Source organism: Thunnus maccoyii, chromosome 24 (genome assembly GCF_910596095.1).
Source record: "Thunnus maccoyii chromosome 24, fThuMac1.1, whole genome shotgun sequence".
In the NCBI taxonomy this organism is placed as follows: Eukaryota; Metazoa; Chordata; class Actinopteri; order Scombriformes; family Scombridae; genus Thunnus; species Thunnus maccoyii.
In genome coordinates, this window is record NC_056556.1 from 8,214,524 (window position 1) to 8,237,505 (window position 22,982).

General features: G+C 40.6%; 1 protein-coding gene across 1 annotated transcript in view; it reads left to right on the forward strand.

Moving 5' to 3' along the window:
• Positions 1-22,955, forward strand: part of LOC121892244 (microtubule-associated protein 2-like) — a 45,659-nt gene extending 22,704 nt beyond the window's left edge. The window contains exons 2-7 of the mRNA XM_042405159.1: positions 645-716; positions 10,100-10,142; positions 19,302-19,477; positions 20,471-20,545; positions 21,560-21,799; positions 22,831-22,955. Coding sequence (XP_042261093.1) covers positions 19,339-19,477; positions 20,471-20,545; positions 21,560-21,799; positions 22,831-22,955 — 579 coding nt within the window. The 5' untranslated portion in view covers positions 645-716; positions 10,100-10,142; positions 19,302-19,338. The remainder of the gene's footprint in view (positions 1-644; positions 717-10,099; positions 10,143-19,301; positions 19,478-20,470; positions 20,546-21,559; positions 21,800-22,830) is intronic.
• The last annotated feature ends 27 nt before the right edge of the window (positions 22,956-22,982 follow it).

Below are 22,982 nucleotides of genomic sequence, written 5' to 3' on the forward strand. Positions count from 1 at the left end.
CTTTATACACACACACACACACACAGACACAGACACACACACATACATTCTGACTACACTCGCTGTCATGTTTTAAATGTTTCGTGCATTTATGATGAGAACGTCTTTCAGCAAAAAAAGCAGAATGTTTCATGGATGAAATAAACAGAGAGGAGAATGAAATGCGCCTCTGGAAATTTCTTGGATAAAGATGTTCTTTTATCTTGGAACTCAATTCCCTCAGGGGTGGATGAGCTTCATATCCCTTTCAAACATGAATTAATGTGACTGACATACGCACATGCACACACACTCGGATAAACATACACACACTTTTGCTCAGACATGGCAAAACCCTCCCATCCCCCCCCCCATCCTCCCCTCCCCAATGCAGTGCAGACACTAGCTTGGTTGCAGAGTGTGCGCTCAGGAAAGGCAGTCGAGGGGGGGCGGGGAGGGGGGGGGGGGGTAACCTATACGTAAGGCAGCGTGCCGGTTGGCTCGGTGTGTGTTTGTGTGAGGGAGTGTGTGCTTACTGGCTGCGCTCGCCGGCGAAAAGCATCAGCCGTCTCTCTCAGTGTGGCACTGCCCCTCTGACTCCTGTACGCTCCTCTTTCTGTCTCTCATCTTTTTTTTCCCCGCTCTCTCTTTCCCTTTCTCTGCAGAAGCTGCTGCCTTGCATCCCCTTGTGCCCTCTTTGCAGACAAAAAGCTGGAATAACTGCCCCACCCCGACAGGTAAGATTTTTTTCTCTAAGATGCATCTTTTAATTCTTCAATGCTAGAAAATCCACTGCCAAGGCTGCAGAGATGAAGAATATATTGCTGCATCAGTGTTAGTAGTAGCAGCAAATACTGAGAATATCTGTTTATTCTGATTATTTAATAGCCAGAGAGGGGAAAGCTTATCTTTCCCTCTTTTGTTGACAGGAACTGTGGAGACATTGCCTTCATCTCTCCCGAGCGTGCCTGTAATCTCTGATCAATGTCAGCCTGCATATCATCTCCTCCTTTGTTTGCAGAGATTATAATTATTCATTATTATTTGCTGACATATTCAAACAAAAGAATGAAAGAGCTGATGATGTGATAAGCCAGAGCTTGTTACTGTGTTTTGGTGACCTTTAGTCTTTGTGACGTACCTCGTCTAGACATTGCTGATTATTCAGCCGGCAGGACAGCACGGTTCACCCTGAGTATGCTGCTGCTGCTGCTGCTGCTGCTGCTGCTGCCGCTGCTGCCGCTGCTGCTGCTGCTGCTGTGCATGTGTGTGTAAGAGCCAATGTTTACCAAGAGATATAAAAGCCTGATCTCTGGAACATAACATTATTTCCATTGGAAATGATGTCGATCGTGATTATATTTAGAAGCTCAGACTGTGATGGCATGTGGCCGTTGGCGGTTAGCGACTCATAGCCAACAGATTGTTGGTGGTTTCTCTGTGGGAGTGACACCAAGCCGAGAGAGACTGCAGGACACATTACTCTGCCTGTAAGCGTAGACAGAGCTGGCTGTCAGGAGTTTGCTGACAGCATCGTATGGTCGGGAGGAGTTTGTGAGCCAACGGGCGGTTTTGATGTGAGCAGGTGGCGACGGAGTGATGAGACCCTTTTCTGTCACCCTTTCTTTTCTTTTCATTCTGTTTATTCCTCCTTCTGCATGTTCTTGCTTCTGTTTTGATCTCTCTCCCGCTCACTCTGCCCCCCCCCCCCCCCCCCCCCCCCATTTCCTTTCTCTCTCTGTCTCTCAGTCTCTTTCCCTTTTCTCTCTCCCTCTTTTATTAACAACTCTTCCTTTCCTTTCTGCCGACCAGTTCGTTTCTCTCAGCTTACAGTGTATGTGATTGTGTCTTAGACTGTGTGTCAGAAGTCACCCTGGTGTCTGTCACATCCACAGTGACGTGGCCCCCCACTCCCTTCCTCCGCCCCCCTCCCTCTCCCCCCCCCCTCCTCTCACTATCTCTGTCTCCGTCTGCCTGCATGGTTGCCGGGCAGCTCTCAGGCGAGCTGTCTTTTCCAGGGAACCAACTTTGGATGACACGCAACAGCGTAGGAGGGTAGGACAAGGGGGCAAACACGCCCTCTCCCTGTCCTTATTTTCGGGGTCACAAAAGGAGTCCTGTCCCCCCAATCATCCACCACCCGCTCCTGCATCCCTCTCCCAGTCCTGTCAAGCTTATGTCCTCAGAGCGAGGTCACAGTTTGGCACGAAGGCCGTCGTAGCGGTCGGTTAACCAACTGCTACGGCGCTCGTGGAGCAAAAGCCGTGGGAGAGAAGGACATTGTTTTGGAGTCAACATCGCCCCTGTTTCCAAGTACTGTTAGTCAGCAAAGCATTTGAACTGTAATCGAGATAAATGTAGGTGTTGTAGAGATGCCAAGTGTACAAGAGAAGGGCATTGTTTCGATGGTTTTCCCCTACTTCACTTCTACAACTGTCAGTTAGAAAAACATCTGAAAAATGGATATGAATTGTAGTTTGTTTAAACCTTGAATGCACAATTGCTTTTAAATTGCATTATAGGATGCAGGATCTGGTGTTTTTGGTGCTTGATCCACACAAGGGACTAAAAGTGACGATATCTCAGCCCTCTGTATGGTAAATTGTAATTATTCTTATAAAATTCTGTCTCCTGCAAGTACCCCAAACTTATGATATAAAATTGCTGGCTTGTTCTTCAAATCTGTTTTTGGCTTTGCAGTTGCACTGCTGATTCTAAGACTGAAAAAATCTTAACTCAAGGTCCACTTACTAGCTTTTTTTGGTCCTTAGAACCACATCTCATGGTCATCATTAGCACCTAAAACTTGCTCTGTGTGTCTTGTACTGTTAATTCTGTGAGGTGGTGAAGAAAGCTCCAGAAAAGGGTAGTAAGTGGACTCTTGAGATAACAATATTTTGTGTAACTACTGTTTCCAATGATATGAAGAAATATGCTACAAAAGCCATATTTTAGACTTTGGTTTCTGAACTAAAACTGTATTTATGTTTTATTCAACCAGTTGTTGCAACAGTCAGTCAACAGTTCCAATCATTGTGGCACTTGAAACATATGTATCAGAGATGAATATACAGTATAACGTAGGTGCTTTGCAGAGACAAACTGTAGGAGAAAGGGACATTGTGGTTGAGTCAACGCCAGTCTGACTTTGACAGAATGCCCTTAAGTGTCTGTTGACAAGTGATATTTGATGGGTATGTTGTTGGATGTCAAAGTACTGACAAAGATGAGGTGAGCCACAGAGACAGATGTAGCTGAGTAAATCAGACAGGATGTTATTTGGGGGTGGACTGCAGCAAAGTTCGGCATGTCAGTGATGTTACGCAGGCTTTTATGTAGTGTAGTGTTGTTGAGCAATGCGTGATGATGTGGCAAAGTGGAAAATCAAATTTGATTTGGATTGTAAAAGGCAGAAAGTAGGAAAAACACAAAGAAAACAATATGAATAAGAAGGAAAACATGAAGATATTACAAAACATATCTGGAATGAAGTGACAAGGGAGACAACTTGGTGAAAAATGGGTAGCATAATACAGTATCACAACTAATAAATGCTTTTAAATGTCTTACTTTTATATTTTCTGCACATTGCCATTTTAAAACACACTACCTAACAGCAAAGCCAATACCCTTAAGACTATTTTGCACATTCTCAGCATCCTCACATTCTTGAGGGTGAAAGTTTTCCAAGGCAGTAAAATCGTAGCCTACGGGCCCCATTTTTGCCGCCCTCTCCTAGCATGTTGATAGATGAAAGTGTATGTGATGCTCTGTGGCCAGTAAGAAACCTACATATATAAGCATAAAGACCAGTTCTCCCACCTGTCTATACTCATAAGTGCAGCTGTCGCCTTGAGGGCACAAAGACCTGCACCTGGTCCTGCCTGGTTTACATAACACTGCAGGAGAAAGTGCTGCTCACATGTGTTTGAGATTGTAGACTGTGTGACAGCCAGAGTACGTGTTTATGTGTGAATCCCCTAATGTCCGATCCTTTCTGACTTTTTCTCCAATAAAATGGGGAGATATAAAAGTTTAGGTGGTGCACAGTTGTTGGTTTCCAGAGGAATTCCCTTGAAAGAACTTCTCCATATAATCTCATGTAAATAATTGGTTATTATCCATTTATTATATGAAACTAAATTCTCTAACTATGTTGATCTGCACACTTCCCTGTAGACAAATGTCACATTTTTACATGGTTGGTTGACCTGCTATGCTTTAACTAAACAAATCTCTAGGTTATGTTAGCAATTAACAAATTAATGAACTGGAAGTGAACCAATTAAACACAGTTTTTATCTTCTCTATAATTAGTGCCAAATTATCTAGCTGGTTCCAGGAAACTTCCTAGGAAATTATAAGGAATCTGTGGACTCGTATAATAAATCATTGCCAAACATGTCATTTCTGATGTTTGATGTTCAGAAAAAAATTGCAGAAAATCTGTTTTTCATTGTTTTACAGCCATTTTTTTTGTTGTTGTAATTGTGTGGGGAAACAGTTTTTTGGGGCCAAGTAACTGCCGGAAATTTCCTCAGCCAGCTTCTCCTGGGGGCTTGGTCGAACCCTTTCTAGTTCCCTGACATTGTTCATCTTTGTAAACACATCTCTACTCTGCTCCACACTCAGCTTTATCTCTTTAGTTTGACAAAATAATCTCAACACAAGGCACACTTACTTGCTTTTTTACAGAGATTTTAATAAGTTTCCAATGAGTGGCCCTTGCCCTGCTCCCTTCCTACTTCAAACTGCGGCTACATTTCCAATTTTTTTTGACTTTGTCTGTTTGTCCATGCTCTCTCATGCTCATCTCCTCTCTATTCTTCCTGCAGATGAATTAATGAGCCTGTTTCCCTGCAGAGTTTGGCTCATTAGCCACACAGGCCCCTCTGTATTCTGTGCAAAGTGTGGAGGTGTAGTAAACAGCCTCCGTTCTTTCCGTCTTTACACCTGTAAGATTGCACTGATTACATAGAAGGAAAATGAAGGAGTACAGGACTACATGGAGAGTCCTGATTAGAGAAGGCGAAGTGAATCACAGATGCAATTATTCACTGGCTCGCATCAAGTGAAGTCGGTGATGAGAATATAATGAGAAGCCATAAACACTTAATGCCATATCTGAATGGTTATCAAGACACATATGATGTGGAAGAATACTAAAGGGGTCCAATATAAATCTCAGTTGTTGCTCAGGCAGAGTTTTCATAGAAGATCACTTTCTTAATTACAGTAGTTATTGAGGAAATTAGTGAAATAATGTTTATTAAAGCTTTGATTTTATTATGTAACCTTCCTTTTCCCCATTATCTATCATAGTATTTTGTACATGTCACAGACAAACACACTCTTGAAATGTTCCTCACCTTGACTCTGACTTTTATGTATTAAACATGCATGTATGTCTGTTATACGGAGGTGTGCATTGGCCTGAGGGAGTGTGTGTGCGTGTGTGTTTGTCTGTGGGGAGAAGGAGGCTGTCTGTGTGAATTATAGATGAGGAAATGGGGCTGATGGCCAAGTTAAAAAGGGAGGAAGCGGAGACCTCTGAGGAGAGGCTTTTGGTTGGACCAAAACACACTGCCAAACAGTCAGGACAGATCACTGCAGCCTCATTTCAACAGTATTTCCATAAATCATCTGTATAGTAATATATAAAAGTAATATATATAAGTAATGTAACTTCCTTTTTATAGCCATTATCACCTGCTGTAGGAGGTAGGAGTAGATCTAACATTACCAACGGTGCCTTCAGGTGACGTAACACAAATTCTAGCAGCCATATTCAGTGACCTCAGGAAACTAGGACTACGTTACTAAATGTACTTCCACAAGAGGCAAATAGGGCTGTTAAAGTGCTGCTATTATTTATGTAAATATTGGGTGCTTTGCATAGCCTGCTCTCTAGTTAGCGAAGGACAACAAACAGCTATTTGTAAAGGCTGCTGCAGCTCATAGTGGCTCATTTGCTCACAGAAAGCAAAATATCAAAGGTGGTTTCCAGAAATAAGAAATACTATATTTTTAACCCTATCGCCAGAAAACCTCGATTATGTTCAGTGACAAAGTTTTTTTTACGTCCCTCTATGGTATGGTTAAGGTTAGTGGAAGATTGCAGTTATAGAAAATAAATTATGTTTAAGATATAACCCTAGGCAACTAAAATACCTCAAAGATCCTCTGCTTCTCCCTTTGTCCTCAGTTATGGTGCCAAAGAGCCTATGAAATAAAGTATAAATTGACCTCCTCTTGTATAATTTGATGCAATGGTTTTCTTTTATCTGGAGTATGTTTAATGCATTCTAATGGTTGTGTAGGGTTTAGTTTGAAATTAAGATTTGGATAATTAAGATCCCGCAGGATGAACAGCGCTGATCGATAAGACAGAATTAAAAGCTTGGCAATAATGCAGAGTGCTGCGCTCAGTAAAACTGAACTGTTGGCTCATTTCATTAAAGTTCAGCAAGGTTTATCGGGCCTTTTAGCACAGTGCTGAGATTAGGATTCATTTCCTGTTTGCCTTGTCTCCAATGATGAAGTCAAATCTTTGGATTAGGTCAGCTTCTGACCCCCTTCCCCTCTTTCCTCTATCCTTGATTCTTGCCTTCCTCCAGCTCTTCTCTCTTTCCCTTCTGTTTGACCCATTTGGCCTCCCTCCTCCTGGGAGGAACGTGCAGGTCAAGACTGATGTCAGGATGGACAAAACAAGTGTAGTTGACTGTATTCCTCCTTTCCAGGGACTCAGAAGGAATTACTTGTTTGTTCAACCCTTTCACTATTTGTGCTCTTCCGATAAAACGACCGAGAAGATGTGCTCTGGAGTTGATGGTCATCTCGGCTGACTGATAAGATTGTAGAGATGTCAAATTATCAGCGTTCCATCCTGTATAACCCGCAATTAATGAGTTTGGAGATAAGATATGACACACTTCAGATACTTCATGCTTAAGCAGGCTGGGGGAAAATCAAAGGGTTGTTGCAGTTAGTAAGAAAAAAGAAAAAGGAACACTTATAATTCAGTAACAATGATCAAAAAGACCAGAAATGTTTTCAGCAATTCACTGATAAATGATATTCCTCCCCAATTAGAGTTAACTTGCACCAATTTGTTAATTGGTTTCATCCTATAAAGATCACAATTTCCACAAATTTCTATCCATCAGATTATGGGCACGCTAATTTGCAAAGGAGTTACATAAATTGTTGAGGGAAACTTAGATTTCATAACAAGACCAACTGCTGTGCAAGAGAAGGATCATTTACTGTGACTGTTAAAAACATGTGGCTTTGAGTACAATGCTGCTATTTCTGTCACGCTCCTGATATTTTTGGGCTGGGCGGTAACTGCTCATCTCTCTTTATCTTTCTCCTCATCCTTTCATCTCCCATCTTTTTTTCTGGTTAAGCTTCCCTGACTGTTTTTCTTTCCCCCAGAAGAAACTTTACTGCCTATGTGACCTTAGTTTCTGTTTTTTTTCTCTCACGATGGCTCACTGTTTTCCTCTATGCTCCGCTCCCTGTCTCTCTCTTTTTCTGTCCAATAATATCAACCTGCTTCTCTTGCAGAAATGCTACTGGTTTTACATATTTGACTGACATATTTAAATGGTGATTTTCCAAGTTCTCTCCGGACACTTTCTCATGCACATCAGAAACTTTCATTTATACACAAACAATTTTAATCAACAGTCAGTTTTCTGAAACATGCTGAATCATGGTATAATCTTTTAAAAACAGTATTGACATAACTAATAATACAAAGCTTTATCTACAGATCAGTTGATAGACAGCAAAAACAGTATATCAAATGAAATGTCAGTCTTGGACATGAATAGATAACTTCAAATATTTTCCTCCTTTTTTTTCCTCCTTAACATTTTTTCCTTCACTCTCCCCAGTCCAGCCTTTTTTTTTTCCTTTTCTCTCTCATAAATAAGCCTCCTTTCTCTATGTGACAAAAACTGGTTTATTTAAAAGAAAATGACAAGAAAAATTAAAAAAAAAAAATCTGATAATGACAATTGACAATGCCAAAGAATGGCATTATTGATTGAAATTTAAATCATTTGAATAAAATTATGAAAACGAGTCAACATGAACTGCATGACCACATGATCGGGTGTTGGAAATATAAGCGCAAAAATTGCAAAGCAGCGAGACAACATGGAGGCTTTTGCACATGGTGACATCACTAAAAAGATGGAAGGCCAAGATACATGAGGAGTCAGGTTTAAAAAACTTATTTCAAAGAGAGATGAAAGTGAACAATAAAATTATTACCCAAAGTGTACATTAAAAACACAGATTTCTTTGAGTTCATTGTTATTATAACCAAACTACAATAAGACATAAGATTTAATAAATTAATCTTTAATAAAGGACTACAAATTTGTGTCTTATTTTCCTCCGTGAATTCTGCCTCTGTTTCCCTCTCTTTTTCACCACAGGCCTCTTTTTTTGTCTTTTTTCTAATAAATCAACCTCCTTCCTGTTTGGGGAATCTCTTTGCGTCCCTTTCATCCTCTATCTCCTTCTTGCTCTGTCCAACTGCCTGCCGTGGCGCCAGACCCCCTGACGGTTCTTTCACTGTGCTTTAATGTTAACAGGATGCTCTGTATTCTGCCTCCTTACAGTCCCAAAGCAGAGTGAACGTGCAAATCTGTCTTTCTCCATGGCTGGTTTAAGCCTTAACTCATCCTCTACTCAGCCCCAATGGACCAATCCAAGGGTTTGACAAATCTTGAAAACAGCTCACAAGTAGAGTCTGCCTAGTTGGCACGTAGAGGACATGTTCTCTTGTAATCATGTGTTTATGAAAAATAATCACTTTGATTTCCTTTTGGATTATTATCCTCCCTGCAGTTGCCTTGGAAACTATCCAACCAGTATTCTCTGTCTCACACTGTCTGCAATCGCATTCATTAACTTGAACACTGGTCTTTTTTTAACCTGATGTTTCTCAGATTTCCATTTCCAATTACACGTTTGCTTTCTTGCCAAGAGTGAGAAGATTGATACCTATATCTATATCTTTCATTAAATATAAGGCTACAGCCAGTAGCTGGTTAGCTTAGGTAAGTATAAAGCCTGAAAACAGCAAACATAAACCCCCGTAAAATGGCAAATTGTCCTTTTACACTTTGATTTTTGTAGACAGATTGAACAAACAAGATATAACGGGTTAATGAGTCTGCTTTAGCTGTTTCCCCATTTCCAGTCTTTATGCGAATAAGCTAACAGGCTGCTATCTGATCTTAACAGGCGTATTTACAGTACAGACAGAGTGATTTCAATCTTATCATCTAACTCTTGACAAGGAAGTGTTTTTCTCAAAATATAGAGGGGCCCATTTCGCCTCCAAACATGTTTGGTGCCAACACACACCAGTATACAACTTCTCTGATCTGTTTTCCAAATGTATAACCAAATCATGGAAATCAGCACCAACTTCACTTACGGTACGTAATTAGAAGATTAAAAGAACCAGAGTACATGCCTTTCCGTGGGAAATTTAATAATGTTATCCACGCTAGAAAATAAGACTATTAACCTCTATATAAAACATGCAAGTACAAAATGAGTTAACATAAAATACACAATTTTGTGATAACGCTTATGAGCTAATAAATTAAATGCTGCAAGACAACAAACAGACATTTACGTTTGTTTGCACAAGGACAATGCTCATGCACACACTCTGAATAGATTAGATTGTCTTCGGCTTTGTTGCGTACAGCCCGTCAGTGGCAGCTTAAAAGACAGAGAGAAAGCCGCATTGAGGTTTGGATTAATGTTGCTGGCAGACTCCAGGTGACAGAGCTAAGCTGCTGTGTGCATGCACGGCTCATACACTACTGTGTTAAACATGAGACGGAGATGAAAGCCGCCTGGTAAAAAGCCTCACATTAGATTCTGAACTATAAGTGGGATTCAGAGGTTATAAAGCTTAGAAATGTTGGTGAATTAGATGGGTTTAGGCTTGTCTCTGACCCAGTGACATAACTCTTCTATAGGACTAAAGTATGTTGAGTGAGTGTTAAATTTTAATGCTCCAGTTCATTGTGTCCTAACATGTATTCCCTCTTCTTTCCCTTTTCCTTTTTTTCTTTTCATGCAGGTCTGAGCACTTGTCAGGTTCATCCAACAGCTCTTCAAGTCCGGTAAGCTAACACAAAACCCTGGACATGAATTTAAAAAGAGTCTACAGCCCTGCTATCGGCTCTGTGAGGCCGTACTAAGCAGGTATCATGTTTATAATGTTCACTATCTCAGGTTAGCGTGTTGGCATGCTCACATTAGCTAATTATTACTTAAGTACAGCTGAGACTGATGGGAATGTCATTAGTTTTGCAGGACAAATGAAAATTCTGACCTCATGGCATAAGCAAAGTTATTAGGGCTCATCCTTTGGGCACCATGAATGTCTGCATAAAATCACATGGCAATTTGCCCAATAATTGTTGAGATATTTCTCTAACAGCCAAAAATGTTGACCTACAGGTTGCACAAGCGCAAAAGTCAGGGTTCACAAAAGTCAGTGGAATACATCCTGTAGGGACCATGAATGTCTGTACAAACATCCATGGCAATTTGTCCTATGGTTATTTTAGTCTGGACCAAAGTGGAAGACCAAGTGACCAACATAGCCATACAGCATGGCTGAAAATTCTCTATTGGATCACAAAAGTGCAAAGGTTCCATTTTGCCTGAATACAGCTCTTTAAAGTATTTTCACCTCACACCTAAATAACCAAATGAAAAAGCAAAAACATGGAAGTCTGGACTGCCGCCAGATGGAATACTATGTACTACTTATACTCATATCCCCCTGCGTGACATTTCACACTCACTTTTCCCATGACTCATGGGGCCCCGGGAGTCAGATCTAAGTGGCTGCACTCAGCCAGATGATTAGCCTTGGCCGTTCATGGATATATAATAGAAGGGGGAATTATGCTCAGCAACATGTGGAAGGGAGAAGGGGCGATTGTTTGGGTTGATGTCATGCAAGATATTTTTGACCGCCGAAAAGCAGTGATTAAGTTGAAACTCCAATCTTGTGTTTTTAGCTTTACTGTACTGTAATTCTGTTTGAGTTTCATGACAGGAAATTAAATGAGAGAGTGAGTGGCTAAATGTAGATATGGTGGTGAATGTTTCAGAGAAGTCCTCTGTTTGTGTCTATATTTAGCTCATGTTAACAATGTGTTCTTCTGGGTTTAGCTTTGCGGATGCATTTGGCATTTGTTTTTTTGTGTGTGCGGTTCAGTTGTTGATTGGCTGAGACAGTTGCTGTCCCGGGGCTATCGTACAAAATGTTAGTCTCAGGACAACAACTACTTGGGAAAATCAGGACGTGTGTTTGGGCACATGTTCGGTTTGATTTGAGCAGGGCGTGTGCGCCTGTAGAGGTGCGGGTGTATATAAGGCGTGCAGGGCGTGGGCTGGAAGATGGTAAACTGTCAGCAGTCATCATAGTCCCCTCAGCGATGAAGGACGCACGAAAATGCAAGATGGCTGGGGAGGGAGGGACTGACTGCTAAAGAGATGGACGACTTGCGCTGACAGATGGGAGGTTTTTCGTTGGGAAATACAGCAGAGAGCTCACAGCTGTGTGAAAACATCACAGTTGTTGCTCAATATTTTTGGTTGAGACAATTAAGAATAATTATGCAGAAATAGCTGGTGAAAACTGAATCACAGTTTTTACTATGACAACCTTTGCTTTAACTTAAGTACAATTAATAAAGTCAATAATTTCCCCAAAAAAGACCTAAAAGGCACTCTGTGTATCTCATCGTTGTTGCTGCCAATTGTTTCCTTCATTTATCATTTCTTCAGTTGGTCTATAAAATGTCAGAAATTACTGATGCAAATCAAAATTTTCCAGAGCCCAAGGTGACCTCGCATCTTCAAATATTTTGTATGTCTGAACAGTTTCTGTAATTTACGACAAGGAAAAGCGGCAAATAGTCACATCTGAGGAGCTGGCACCATAAAATAGGCAATTTTTTGCTTGAAAAATTATGATTAGTAGTAGTAGTAAGTATGAAAATAGTTGCTAATCATTTTCTGTCAATTGAAAATTGGGGAATCGACTAATCATTGCAGCTCTGGTGTTTTAATACATCAGTAGAGTGAATATAATTCAGTACAGTAATAAAAGCTTTTATAGGTTGATCAGTTATGTGTTATATTATTAGGCGATACAGAGTATCAACAGAGATGTTTTTTGGATGACTAAATTGGTCCCAATAAATCTTTTTTTCTCCTAATTTTCTAATGTTGTGAAATACTAGATATTTTACCTCTTTATACCTCTAAAAAATATTAAAATGTGACAATATGAAGAAAAACACTACTCTTTGGAGGAGCTACTTCAGGTTGCAAATAGAAATTTCTTTATTTTAAGGTTACAAGGAAAATGTTGGAAACCATTGTTATTAAATTGGAAAGAGTTATTATACACTGTTACAAAAGGCTCAACTCAACTATTTTGATATCATTTGGTAATGAAAGCATGAAATTAGTGAATGGGGAAAAAAAATCCCATGACTTCTCTCTTTTTTAAATCCTGCTGGTATAAGCAATTCTTGCCTAGCTTTTATAGTAACAGGATATAAATATATAAACCACCCCATCACCACCAGCATAAAGGTCTAAAATGACATCAACAGCCCAACCAGCAACCAGCTAATAGTGTATTGATGGATTTAAATGGCTCGGCTCCCATTTGTGTTCGTGTTGGGGTGAGGAAGGAGTTAGGAAGGATCCCCGGGGGCTGTGCCTGGAGGATCTGGTGACCTATTTCAGGATCCATAACATGGTCAAAGTCCCGCTTTCTGCAGCTCAGCATCCACTCCTGATCACCAGCCCCTCCCATCCCGGGGCTCCCATCACCATGGGAACGATGACATCACCGTGGGTGGGGCTGCTGTGTGCCAGGAAGCATCTACTCCTCTGATGAGATTGGAGGCTGAGAGTAAAGAGAGGGAGAAGCAGGAGAGCGATGACAGGAAAAAATAAATCTGAGTCAGGATGCAGAAGACACTTGGCAGTCAGTTTGAGTCAGTTTGATTTAAATTCAATCTTCATTTGTCTTGAAGGAGGAATTTCAGTTTGCAGACAGACTTTACTCATTCACTGAAACCATTTGAAATGCATTAATATAAATCTTTTAATGCAGTTAAGTGACCTTAGATTATATTTATCTGAATAAGTTATGTTGATGATGGCTAACCGTCATAGTGATCATTACTATTTTGTTTGTTTTATTTAGAAAATTAAGAATAATAGAGAAACGTAAGAAACTACAGTCATTTTGCCAACGGCTGATTGGATGTGAAACATGGTGGCATAGCAGTAAAAGAAATCATCTCATGGTCAGAGCCTGCAGCAGGCAACAGCAGCTGCTCACAGCCTAAATACAATATCACAAGAGTGTCACTCGGTGTGCAGCAAGCTTCAGCCAAAAATTATGAATAAATGACAATGTTTTACCCTCCCCCACCCCCAACCACCATAGTTGAGCTCAGCAAGTCTTCCGGTCAGTAAATTCATGCGCAGATCTTCAGACTGTGATCAAAGGTGGGGGAGAAGACCGAGTAGAGACTAACTTCACAGGCATGTAGATACAGCACAGCATATTTATGAACTGTACACACTTCATACGATGAGCCTACTACTATAGCTCAAGGTTTATAAAGACTACTAGTGATGAAGAACATGAAAAAGCAATGCCAATCATAGTTTAAAGTGGCAAAAAAAGTTAATTTGAAGTCTTTTTCACATGCTCACATCACTACCTCCCAATATTTTTGAGCTAAATGTAAGAATTCTATTATAATATTATGTTATCACTATTGTGAGACTATCAATTTTGCCCAATTCATATGATAAGGCGTGTTTCTCTTAAAATTGAATGCCTCTTTTGGCATGCAGATTCATCCACACATGGTTGATCTCATTGAAAATAACATTAATATTGAATTTACAGATTGCAGATGTATTTATTTATATGATTTCCAATCAAAGTAGGGTTTTGAGGAATACTAAAGCCATGCAAAAAACTGCAAACCTCTTCCTCACGCTGTTGTATTTTCTACACATAATCTCAGTGCGCCTATACTGCTGTTATTACGGTACTTAATCTGCAAGGAGTGGACTCAGCCCCTACCTCTTGTGTATGGGTGTGTGTTTGTATGTGCGCGTGCCTCGCTCGTCATGCTGGTGTTCACCGTGTACACAGTTCATTCACACTTCACTGGCAGCGCTCGTTATGCCTCAATCCCCCCCACATGTCTTGCTGAGTCAAAGGAATATAATCCGCTCGTCTGCTGCCACTGCTGCTGCTGCTGCGGCTGCTGCGGCTGGAGCTGCTGGATTCTGGGTTGACTACAGGTCACAGCAACCTTGACTGTCCTCCTGTCCTCCTCAGGGCTCCCGAGACAGTTACCCATCATTCATAGCAACTTGCTGTACAATAACTGTGTTTACCTTAACTATAATAATGTCTGATCGACCCATATTCCATAATAATTTAGTTTCTTGATTAAGCTTTGTCGTTCTTAAAAGCCTTTTATAATCTGACAATGATTTTCTCAATTAATCGGTTAATAATTTAGTCTCTGAAATTGCCAAAATTGTGAAAAGCTTCCCAGAGCTTTTCCTAAAGCTTCAGTTGACATCTCCAAATTTCTTCTTTTGTCCAACCAACAGTCCAACACCCAAAGATATTCAATTTACTATTATAAAAAACTCTGAAAACTAGCAGATATTCACATTTATTAAGAAAAGAACCAGCATATTTTTTTGACAAACCTGTTTTAAAAACGGCTCATATGATAAATGATAATTAGTACATCTACATTTCTAAAATGCCCTTCAGCAATGCAACTAAAATTTTAAGATTCAATTCAATCACTTTTACACTAACCTCAGCCTTATTCAGACTAAGGTAATCATGTTTACAAGCCATTTTCTTATCATATCATTGTCTTAATTTGGATAATAATGTAACTGTTGTTCATATAGTTGATAACTGAGAAAATAATAATGATAAACTTAAGCACAATAATGCATAAATGCAACATAAAGGGATTTACATAAAAGTGAATGATTTTAAAAAAAAAAGGAAATAATCATGATATTTACAGTAGAATAAGGATAAAAACAGTAAAATGAGATAATGAAGATGTTTTAAATAGGACAATATAAAATAAATTAGTTTGGTAGACATATTCGAAACAAACCTGTGACCTTCTGAGTGTGTCAGTGTGTCTAAAACTGCTTATTTTCCTGGAAACTTTCCTTCAACTGATCATTTGCCAAAATATTCTCATTATGTCCAGTATGCAGATGTTTGCCAAATGCCCAAAATGCAAATTCCAAACCCAGGCCTGCTTGCCAGAGAGGCAGAGAAGATGGACATTTATATGTCAAAGGCTTTACAGTCAATGGAAGCTCCATCAGACTAGGAAAGAGGAAATATTATAACAAATATTAAGTTAAATTACAAAACACATTGCTTAAGACAGTTTTTACAATGTTGTCTCTGCATTTAAATACATAAAAAGTGTTCAGAGATAAAATTATACTATTAATGATGGCCCAATGATTGGTGTGCAGAAAATCATACCTATTCATATCATTAGAAACCTACAGTAGCTGATCCTGTGCAGGTTCTCAGACAGACACACACTCGGCCGCTCACACAGAGGATTAAGGCCAGGTTGGCCTACTGAGGCTGGCTGCCAGAGATTCCATCCTCCCTCCTAAATGGATGGTGACATTCCGATGTTAGTGGCGCTCCATGGAGGCGTGATGAGTGACCCAGATTGGGGTGGGGGGAGCAGGGCAGACTGGGAGGGAAGTGAGGTCGGATTAGGGATGGGGAGGGATGGGGTGGAGGGATGCTGGGGCTGGAAGGTAGGGCTGAGTGCGGCAGGGGGGCCACGAAAGTGCCAGACGAAAGACAAAAGAAAGAGGGCGAAGAGAGAATGAAGCCCAGTGGAGCCGCAGGCCTGCTGCCACACCTTCTCCTCACCCTCTCTGTAAGAGATCAGACTGGCATGTTCAATTCAAGACATCAATCCCAGGACGTGATGGGATTTGACAGTCCTTTTTTGACTCCTAGTGCTGTTGATTTAACCCTTTCAAGATTAAGAAACAGTGATGGTTCACATGCTGAGCAGTCATGGGCTGACTGCTCTGCTGCTAGACTTTCTCACAGTATAGTAGTCAAACAAACCAAAATCCAGACTGACCATCAGACATAAGGTCAGTCAGTCAGGTGAGAGATGAGAGAGTGATAATTATAGCATACTGCATTGGTGCAAAATATGAAAAACTCTTGCTTAGTTGTGTCTGGAAAGATGCCCATTACACAGTTTATCCTTTTCGCTATAACACAATTTGACTGGTAAACAGCTAAAAGGAAGCAACGGAGGGCGATGTCACATCACGTTAGTGACATGAGGATGATGGGGTATACCTGGAGAGGAAGGTCTGGAGGGGAGGGGATGCAGACATCAGCATAAAAATATATAACTAACTAAAACAAATTTGACTTTGGTGTCTAATGTTACTAGGAGAATTTACATAAAACTTAGTTATAGAATAAGTAAATTCATTTCCAAATAAAAATAGCAGATTTGCTGATCTAAAGGTCAAACTTCAGTCTTTCAAAGGTGTTTTTCTATTAAATTAGATTAACATGGTATAATATTCATTTAACAGGACATGAACTTGAATTTGTGCTATGTGTTAGTGTTTAAAAGTAGGTATTACTCTCTTTCAAAAAACCTTAAACTGAATATCTTCTAAAGCACGCCTGGTAGACGGATGCGTAGGATAATTAAATAATGCACAACAAGGCCTTAAACTCGAGCATACTATTGAAAAAGCAAGATTTTGGTCAAAGGCCTTGGTCAGGGATTGTGAATGCCTTCTTTTTTAGATGAGAAAAGGAAGTCAGTGCAAGTCTAAACTCTTCGTTACATTGTGATCTGTGTCGGCATTTATTCACACAGTTCATTCAGGTACAGTTACTGTAACTCGCCACCAATCCTGTCAGTTTTCCTTAAGCCACTTTGTATTAAAATGCCAATGGTTCTTAGCATTTTGTAGTCTGCTGCCAGAGGAGACAAATATAGAAATATCAACATAGTGGACAAGCCAACAAATACTAAGCAAGATATTTACAGTACATCTGAACCCCTGGGATGTAATGCATTTGAATTTTTGAGGGGAAAAGGTGTGTTTTTCTCTGCAATTACATGCTTTTCCGTCAAATGAGAACACATAGGCTTTATGTAAGTAGCTAAGATTTATGACACCCTTGTCTAAGGACAATCTGTGATCTGTAAGTGTCAAGTGTGGCATAATATTGCCAAAACAGCAGCTGAAAGCAGGTCAATGCAACTCTAAACCACCATCAGCACAATCTGGCTGTCAGCGCACCAGTTTTCTTCCTTAGCAACAGCTGGGACCAGGCTCGCCTTTGAGCCCTGGGCTGAGATTTTCAGTCTCAGACAGTTTGGCCCAGTATCTTTGAGTGTCAGTGGGTCTTTCTCCTCCTCCTCCTTCTCCTCCTCCTCCTCCTCCCTGGTCTTCTCTTCTTTTTTTCTCTCTCTCTCTCTCCTCCTCTGATCCTCACATCTTCCCACTGCAGCAGACATTAGCCCCGATCTCTGTGAGCCTGTCGTCATGCAGCGCTGCAGGGAAGGAGAGGAGAGAGACTTAGAGAGGAATAAGGACAAAAAAAAACGAGGGAAACGACTGAGAGTAATAGGAGAAAAGGAGAGACAAATGAGAAAGGGAGATACTATTTCACAGAAGCTATTTAGGACAGAAGCAGCTAATTCTTTGTACATCTTTGAATTTGTTCTTTTAAATGTCACATCTCTCATAGATTTTTATTCATGGAAGGGCTGAAATCTTCATTTACACCTTTATCTGACAGTGCATCCCTCAAGCCAAAAAAAAAAAAAAAAATGTTTTTACACTGTTTTTGTTCGTGTTAATTAGTGAGCTTTAGAGGTGCTGGTAGGAAGATTTTGTCATCTAAGAACAGAGCCAGGCTAGCTGTTTCCCCCTGTTTCCAGTCCCTATGCTAAGCTAACTGGCTTCTGGCTCTAACTTCATATTTAGCACACAAACATGAGAATAGTATCTAAGCAAGACTTGGGGCTTAAAAGCTACAAGAGGGTGGTTATGATAGAAAAGCTGAAGAAAGGGAGACGAGATGGAGGGATGGAGTCTCAGTCAGTGATGATTTGTTAGGATGAAATTAGCTGCTGCAGCTGCTTGATGATAATGAGTCTATTTAGGTAGGCTGCCAGGCATGGGAGGGCCCCCTACTAATCTTGTTTAAAAAGCAACATTATGTGTTTCCCCTAAAGGGAAATAAGACACTTTTATGAGGGTACATGCTTGATTAGAATGTAGATACTTCAGTAGTGCATACTTGATTGGAATAAACCTTTTGTTATTATAATGGATGGAAAAGAGCTTGTTGCAATTGTTGGGAGTTAATATGTGCTGCTGTCTGTCACGTGTTGCACTTATATGTGTGGATAGTGTCTGTTTAGGGCCACTTATTTTGTCTGAATGGGGCAAGCCTGTCAAACCCAACTGCCAGAGCTGCCGGACCCCATAAGACCTGTTCTGGTTGCCATGGCAACAACCTCCTTATCATTGGTGAGGGGGATATGAAGGGTGTGTTCACAAGCTCTCTCTTTTTTTTCTCTCGTTTTATAAGCTGCCTGCTGCAGTGCGCCCTAATATTTTTGTCTATATGGTGTCACACATTCAGAAATAGCGTGAATTCTTTTTCAGATGCTTATTGCTAAATTGTTCATTGTTATAATTTAACCCCAAAAAACCCTCACAGTAAGTGTGCACATGTAACATGGAAGGGGATCAAATCTCAAAGCCTAGCAGGTGATGATGCCATGCTCCACCTGTTTAGTTTACAAAAGACATCTTGTAGAAGCATAGATTGAGTCGCAACAAATGTAAAAGTGGAAAAAAAGGAAATATTACAGGTGAAACACTGACATTTTGTCGGTCTTTTCAGCACGTGGATGCTGAGACAAAGACCAGTTGGCTGAGCAGGTAGTAACAGTGTGGCGCCCTACTCCCTCTGGTGGCTGATTTGTTAACTTCACCATGCAGTGTGCATCAGAATTAGCTGATGTCCTTCAGTGGAGTCCACCTTTTTGACTCCTCTCCTCTTCTCTACTCATTTCCTCCATCTTCTGCACACATCATACTCATCTTTCTCCTCTCTTTCCCCACCACATCACCTGCTCTAACAGGTGATCCGTCCCCTCCCCAGTGTCCCAGCAGGCAGGCATGGCAGACGGTCAGCAGCCAGAGGAGCACTGGGCCTCCAACGGGCAAGAGAACGGCGAGAATGGCTACTCCGCCTACAGCTCTACCTACAGGGAGAATGGATACCATGGTGGGGCAGCTGCTCATCCTGGGACAACAGGTAGGAACATGGACATGGTGTGTTGGCAATCCTGTGCATGCGTGTGCATGCAGTACTGGCTCAATGACATTGATTGGCCTGCCTCACAGCCAGATAGGTCTGCAGCTGTGGGTAAATGTAATTGGTTCCATGGTGCCAGGAAAGGACAATCAATCCTCAAAAGGCACTTGAACAGATCCAACCGTTTCACATTTGAATGAGTGCTGAACATGAACAATCTGCTGTAGCAGTGCTAACAGAGGCAGAAAGGACCCTTGGTTATGGGACTTTTGTTGGTTTAATCACTCTAGTAACTAAAGTATAAGGTGTATGGAGGGCTTTTAGGCCTTTCTAGAAGTAGAACAGAAAGCTTGATGATTTAGTGGTTGGAAATATTCCAAGGATTGTCAGAGAGGGCAGTCAGATTTTAAGGATGGGAGGTTTTTTGATGGGAATTTTTGGGTACCTCCTCGTATACTATCTCATATTAAAACCCAGTTATAAATTGTGACAATGTTTTGGGGTGTTGTATTAAAACTTATATGTCTGCAAAGTTCTTGGTATAAGCTGATAGAAAAGGTAAGGGCAGTGAGACTAATGTAAAAGTAGATGAAGAGAAAGATACAGAGGGTCCAGGCACGTTTTCACTATGTGCATGTCGTCTTTCCACCTATATTCTTTTTACAGTGATTTGACTGTAAATATTAAATTTCTCAATGTTTTTTGACCATTTTTACACCATCTGAGGTAAGTTGGTTGCTCTATCTGCATTTATCTACACTGGAGAGTAAGCAAAAAGGCCCAGCTAGCGACTAATGAAATCCCAGAAGAGCATGGGATTTGCGATCTGCATCTACAACTCATCAAACACACACACAAAAACAGCAATATTTCAAATTCAAAGGGAGACCTCTCACTGAGTTAAGGTCAGCAGAATTATTAGTTTTTCATTTCTTTCCACCCATCCATGTCTTGTCTCCCCGGTGTGTCTCTCTCTCTCTCTCCCTTTCGCAGTGGATGACTCAGCCAATTTGCCTCCCTCCCCTCCCCCCTCTCCATCCGCTGAGCAGATTGGGCCCGTGGCACAAGGTATACACACTTATAACCACTCAGACCACCCGGGATGAGAGTGTGAATGGTGGTGAGAGTGGCAAAAATATCTCTAAGAGAAGACACTAAACACAGTCTTGAGGACTTCCAGAGATCTTTCTTGAAACATGTCAACCACTCCTCCTCTTTCCTCTGGTCCCTTAGTTTTTAATTTGGAGGTGTTCTGTCCCCTTGCATTATCATATCACTTTCAAGGTGCCTGCAGCATGTGCCACACTGTCCTGTCCTGTTCACACTTCTGTCTACTATACCAATATTAGTTCAATAGTAGTTTTCTAACACACACCACAATGTTACTGAACTCTACCCTTGATGCTAGAGCTAGATGGCAACACAAACATCCTTCCTCCCCTCAGGCGATAGTACATAACCTGCCACTGGAGCCCGTCATCTCATTAGTCTGCTTTCCCCTCTCAGCGTCTTCTCTCTTCCTTTGCTCATTTTGTCTATTGATTTCCTCCAGGAGTAAATCACAGATTTGCTTTCAGCTCTTTACTCACAGAGAACAGCACAGTCTGTTTTCTAATCATGTCCTTTTCACATGTGGCATGCAATCACCAAAATGTACTGTTAGATGGTCACACTGCATGGAAAGTTCATACTCAACTTTATACTTATAGTTAATTATGTATATAATACCAACTTACATTTAATATGTTATCATAAACAGCTCTACTTGAATGCAGGTTAATGACAAACTAATTGTATATCCTACAGTACATTTTGTCAGAAATTATTTTGGAGTAAATATATGTTGTTAAATGGAAAAATAAAAATATAATAAAAAATAATGATAAAACTCATAAATTATTATTAGGAATTTTAAGTTGTGAATTTAAATATCTGCAAACTCTATCAGCACACAGGTGATAGAGGGCTTGTTGATTGCATCCCATGCATCTCCATCAGAGGTGAAAGTGTCTTGTTAACCCATGTAACCCCAGTTTTGTTGTCCTCCATGTCTCATCCATGTGTCTCCCTTCCCTGCTCAAGAAGATAAAGTAGAGGTTGTCAGTGCTTTCTCTGTGGAGGAGCAACAGCAGGATGAGGAGGAGGCTCCAGAGGAGCCCGACAGTTACCAGGAGGAAGTGACATATGAGCAGCCACGAGACTTGCTCTTAGAGCAGACAGATATTGTAACAGAGCCCCAGGCTTTGGGCTTCCAGCAAGCCCAGACACCTGAGGTCCTCAATGGAGGGAGTCATCAAAGTGAACACAGCCCATCACAAAAAGGTGTGTGTGGTTTTATGGGTTTTTGTGTGTGTGTGTGTGTGCATAAAGTTTGTGTGGGAGCAACTGAATATCCTTCTGTATGAGAGTGCGTCTGAGTAAATGTGAGTCTGTTCATTACTTAATTTGCATGATCCTCTTGTGCTCTGTTAGTGAGCACAAGGACTTTTTGCTCTTGATTTCTAAAATGCGATGCAACACAGGCTTTGCTGTCAGCCTTCCTGCAGCTTTGTTGCTCTTAAATCCTTAAGCTTCTGCTTCAATATATGAAGTTGCCATGTGCAAATGATGTTACAGCATTTTGATTTTGTGCTTTTTCATGCCAAACATAACCATTTGCTTTCCATTGGGGTGACATTAGAACACCTGATCAACCATATTGCAGTTGATCATTTCTCCACTTTTTGTATTGCCAGCTACATTGCAAATGCAAATATCACTGTCAAAACTGTCAAGCATTGTAGACTTATGTGTGGCTAGAATTAGTTGTCTGTATATAATTTTATGTGGGTTTTTGTTGGAATAATGTGTTGCAATATGGTGTTTCCGAGTACACCCACTTGTGTGGGTGCTTCATGAATCCAGTTCTGAATGTATTTTAAGTCTATTGTATATCACATGCTTTGAGTTTCAATGTTGTTTTCATTTCATCCCAAGGCAAAGGATTATTCTGTTTTCCTATTGTTACTAAGATCACACTTTTGGCATTACAATCCACCCTCATTGGACACATATCATCATCCTTATTTTTAAGATAATTGAATCAAGAAAATCAACCTAATGCATTTACTTACACATTTTTATCCAAGCAAGCAAGCAAGATTCATTCATATCTACAGTTTCCCTGTACTTGCAGTAGAAACTGACACCATTAACAGTAACAGTACATCAAATAAAAGTATCTTTCTTTTAATAAAGTCATCATTGGGTTGACCATTTTTGTCAATCCATGTGTATTGCAATAGGAATTCAATATATTTGTGTACTTTTATTTCTTGTCGTCTAACATCATGCAACTCATTCCTTCATTCCAGTTCTGCACGCTATCTTAGGTGCTGTGACCCCCCCTGTGCTGTTGTGGCCTGCCACAAAATACACTGTGCTGTGTGTTTTGCTTGATGGAGAGCTACTGTATCTATGTGCAAAGGCCTCGGCTTGACTGTATTGGCTAGCTTTTGTGGATGCT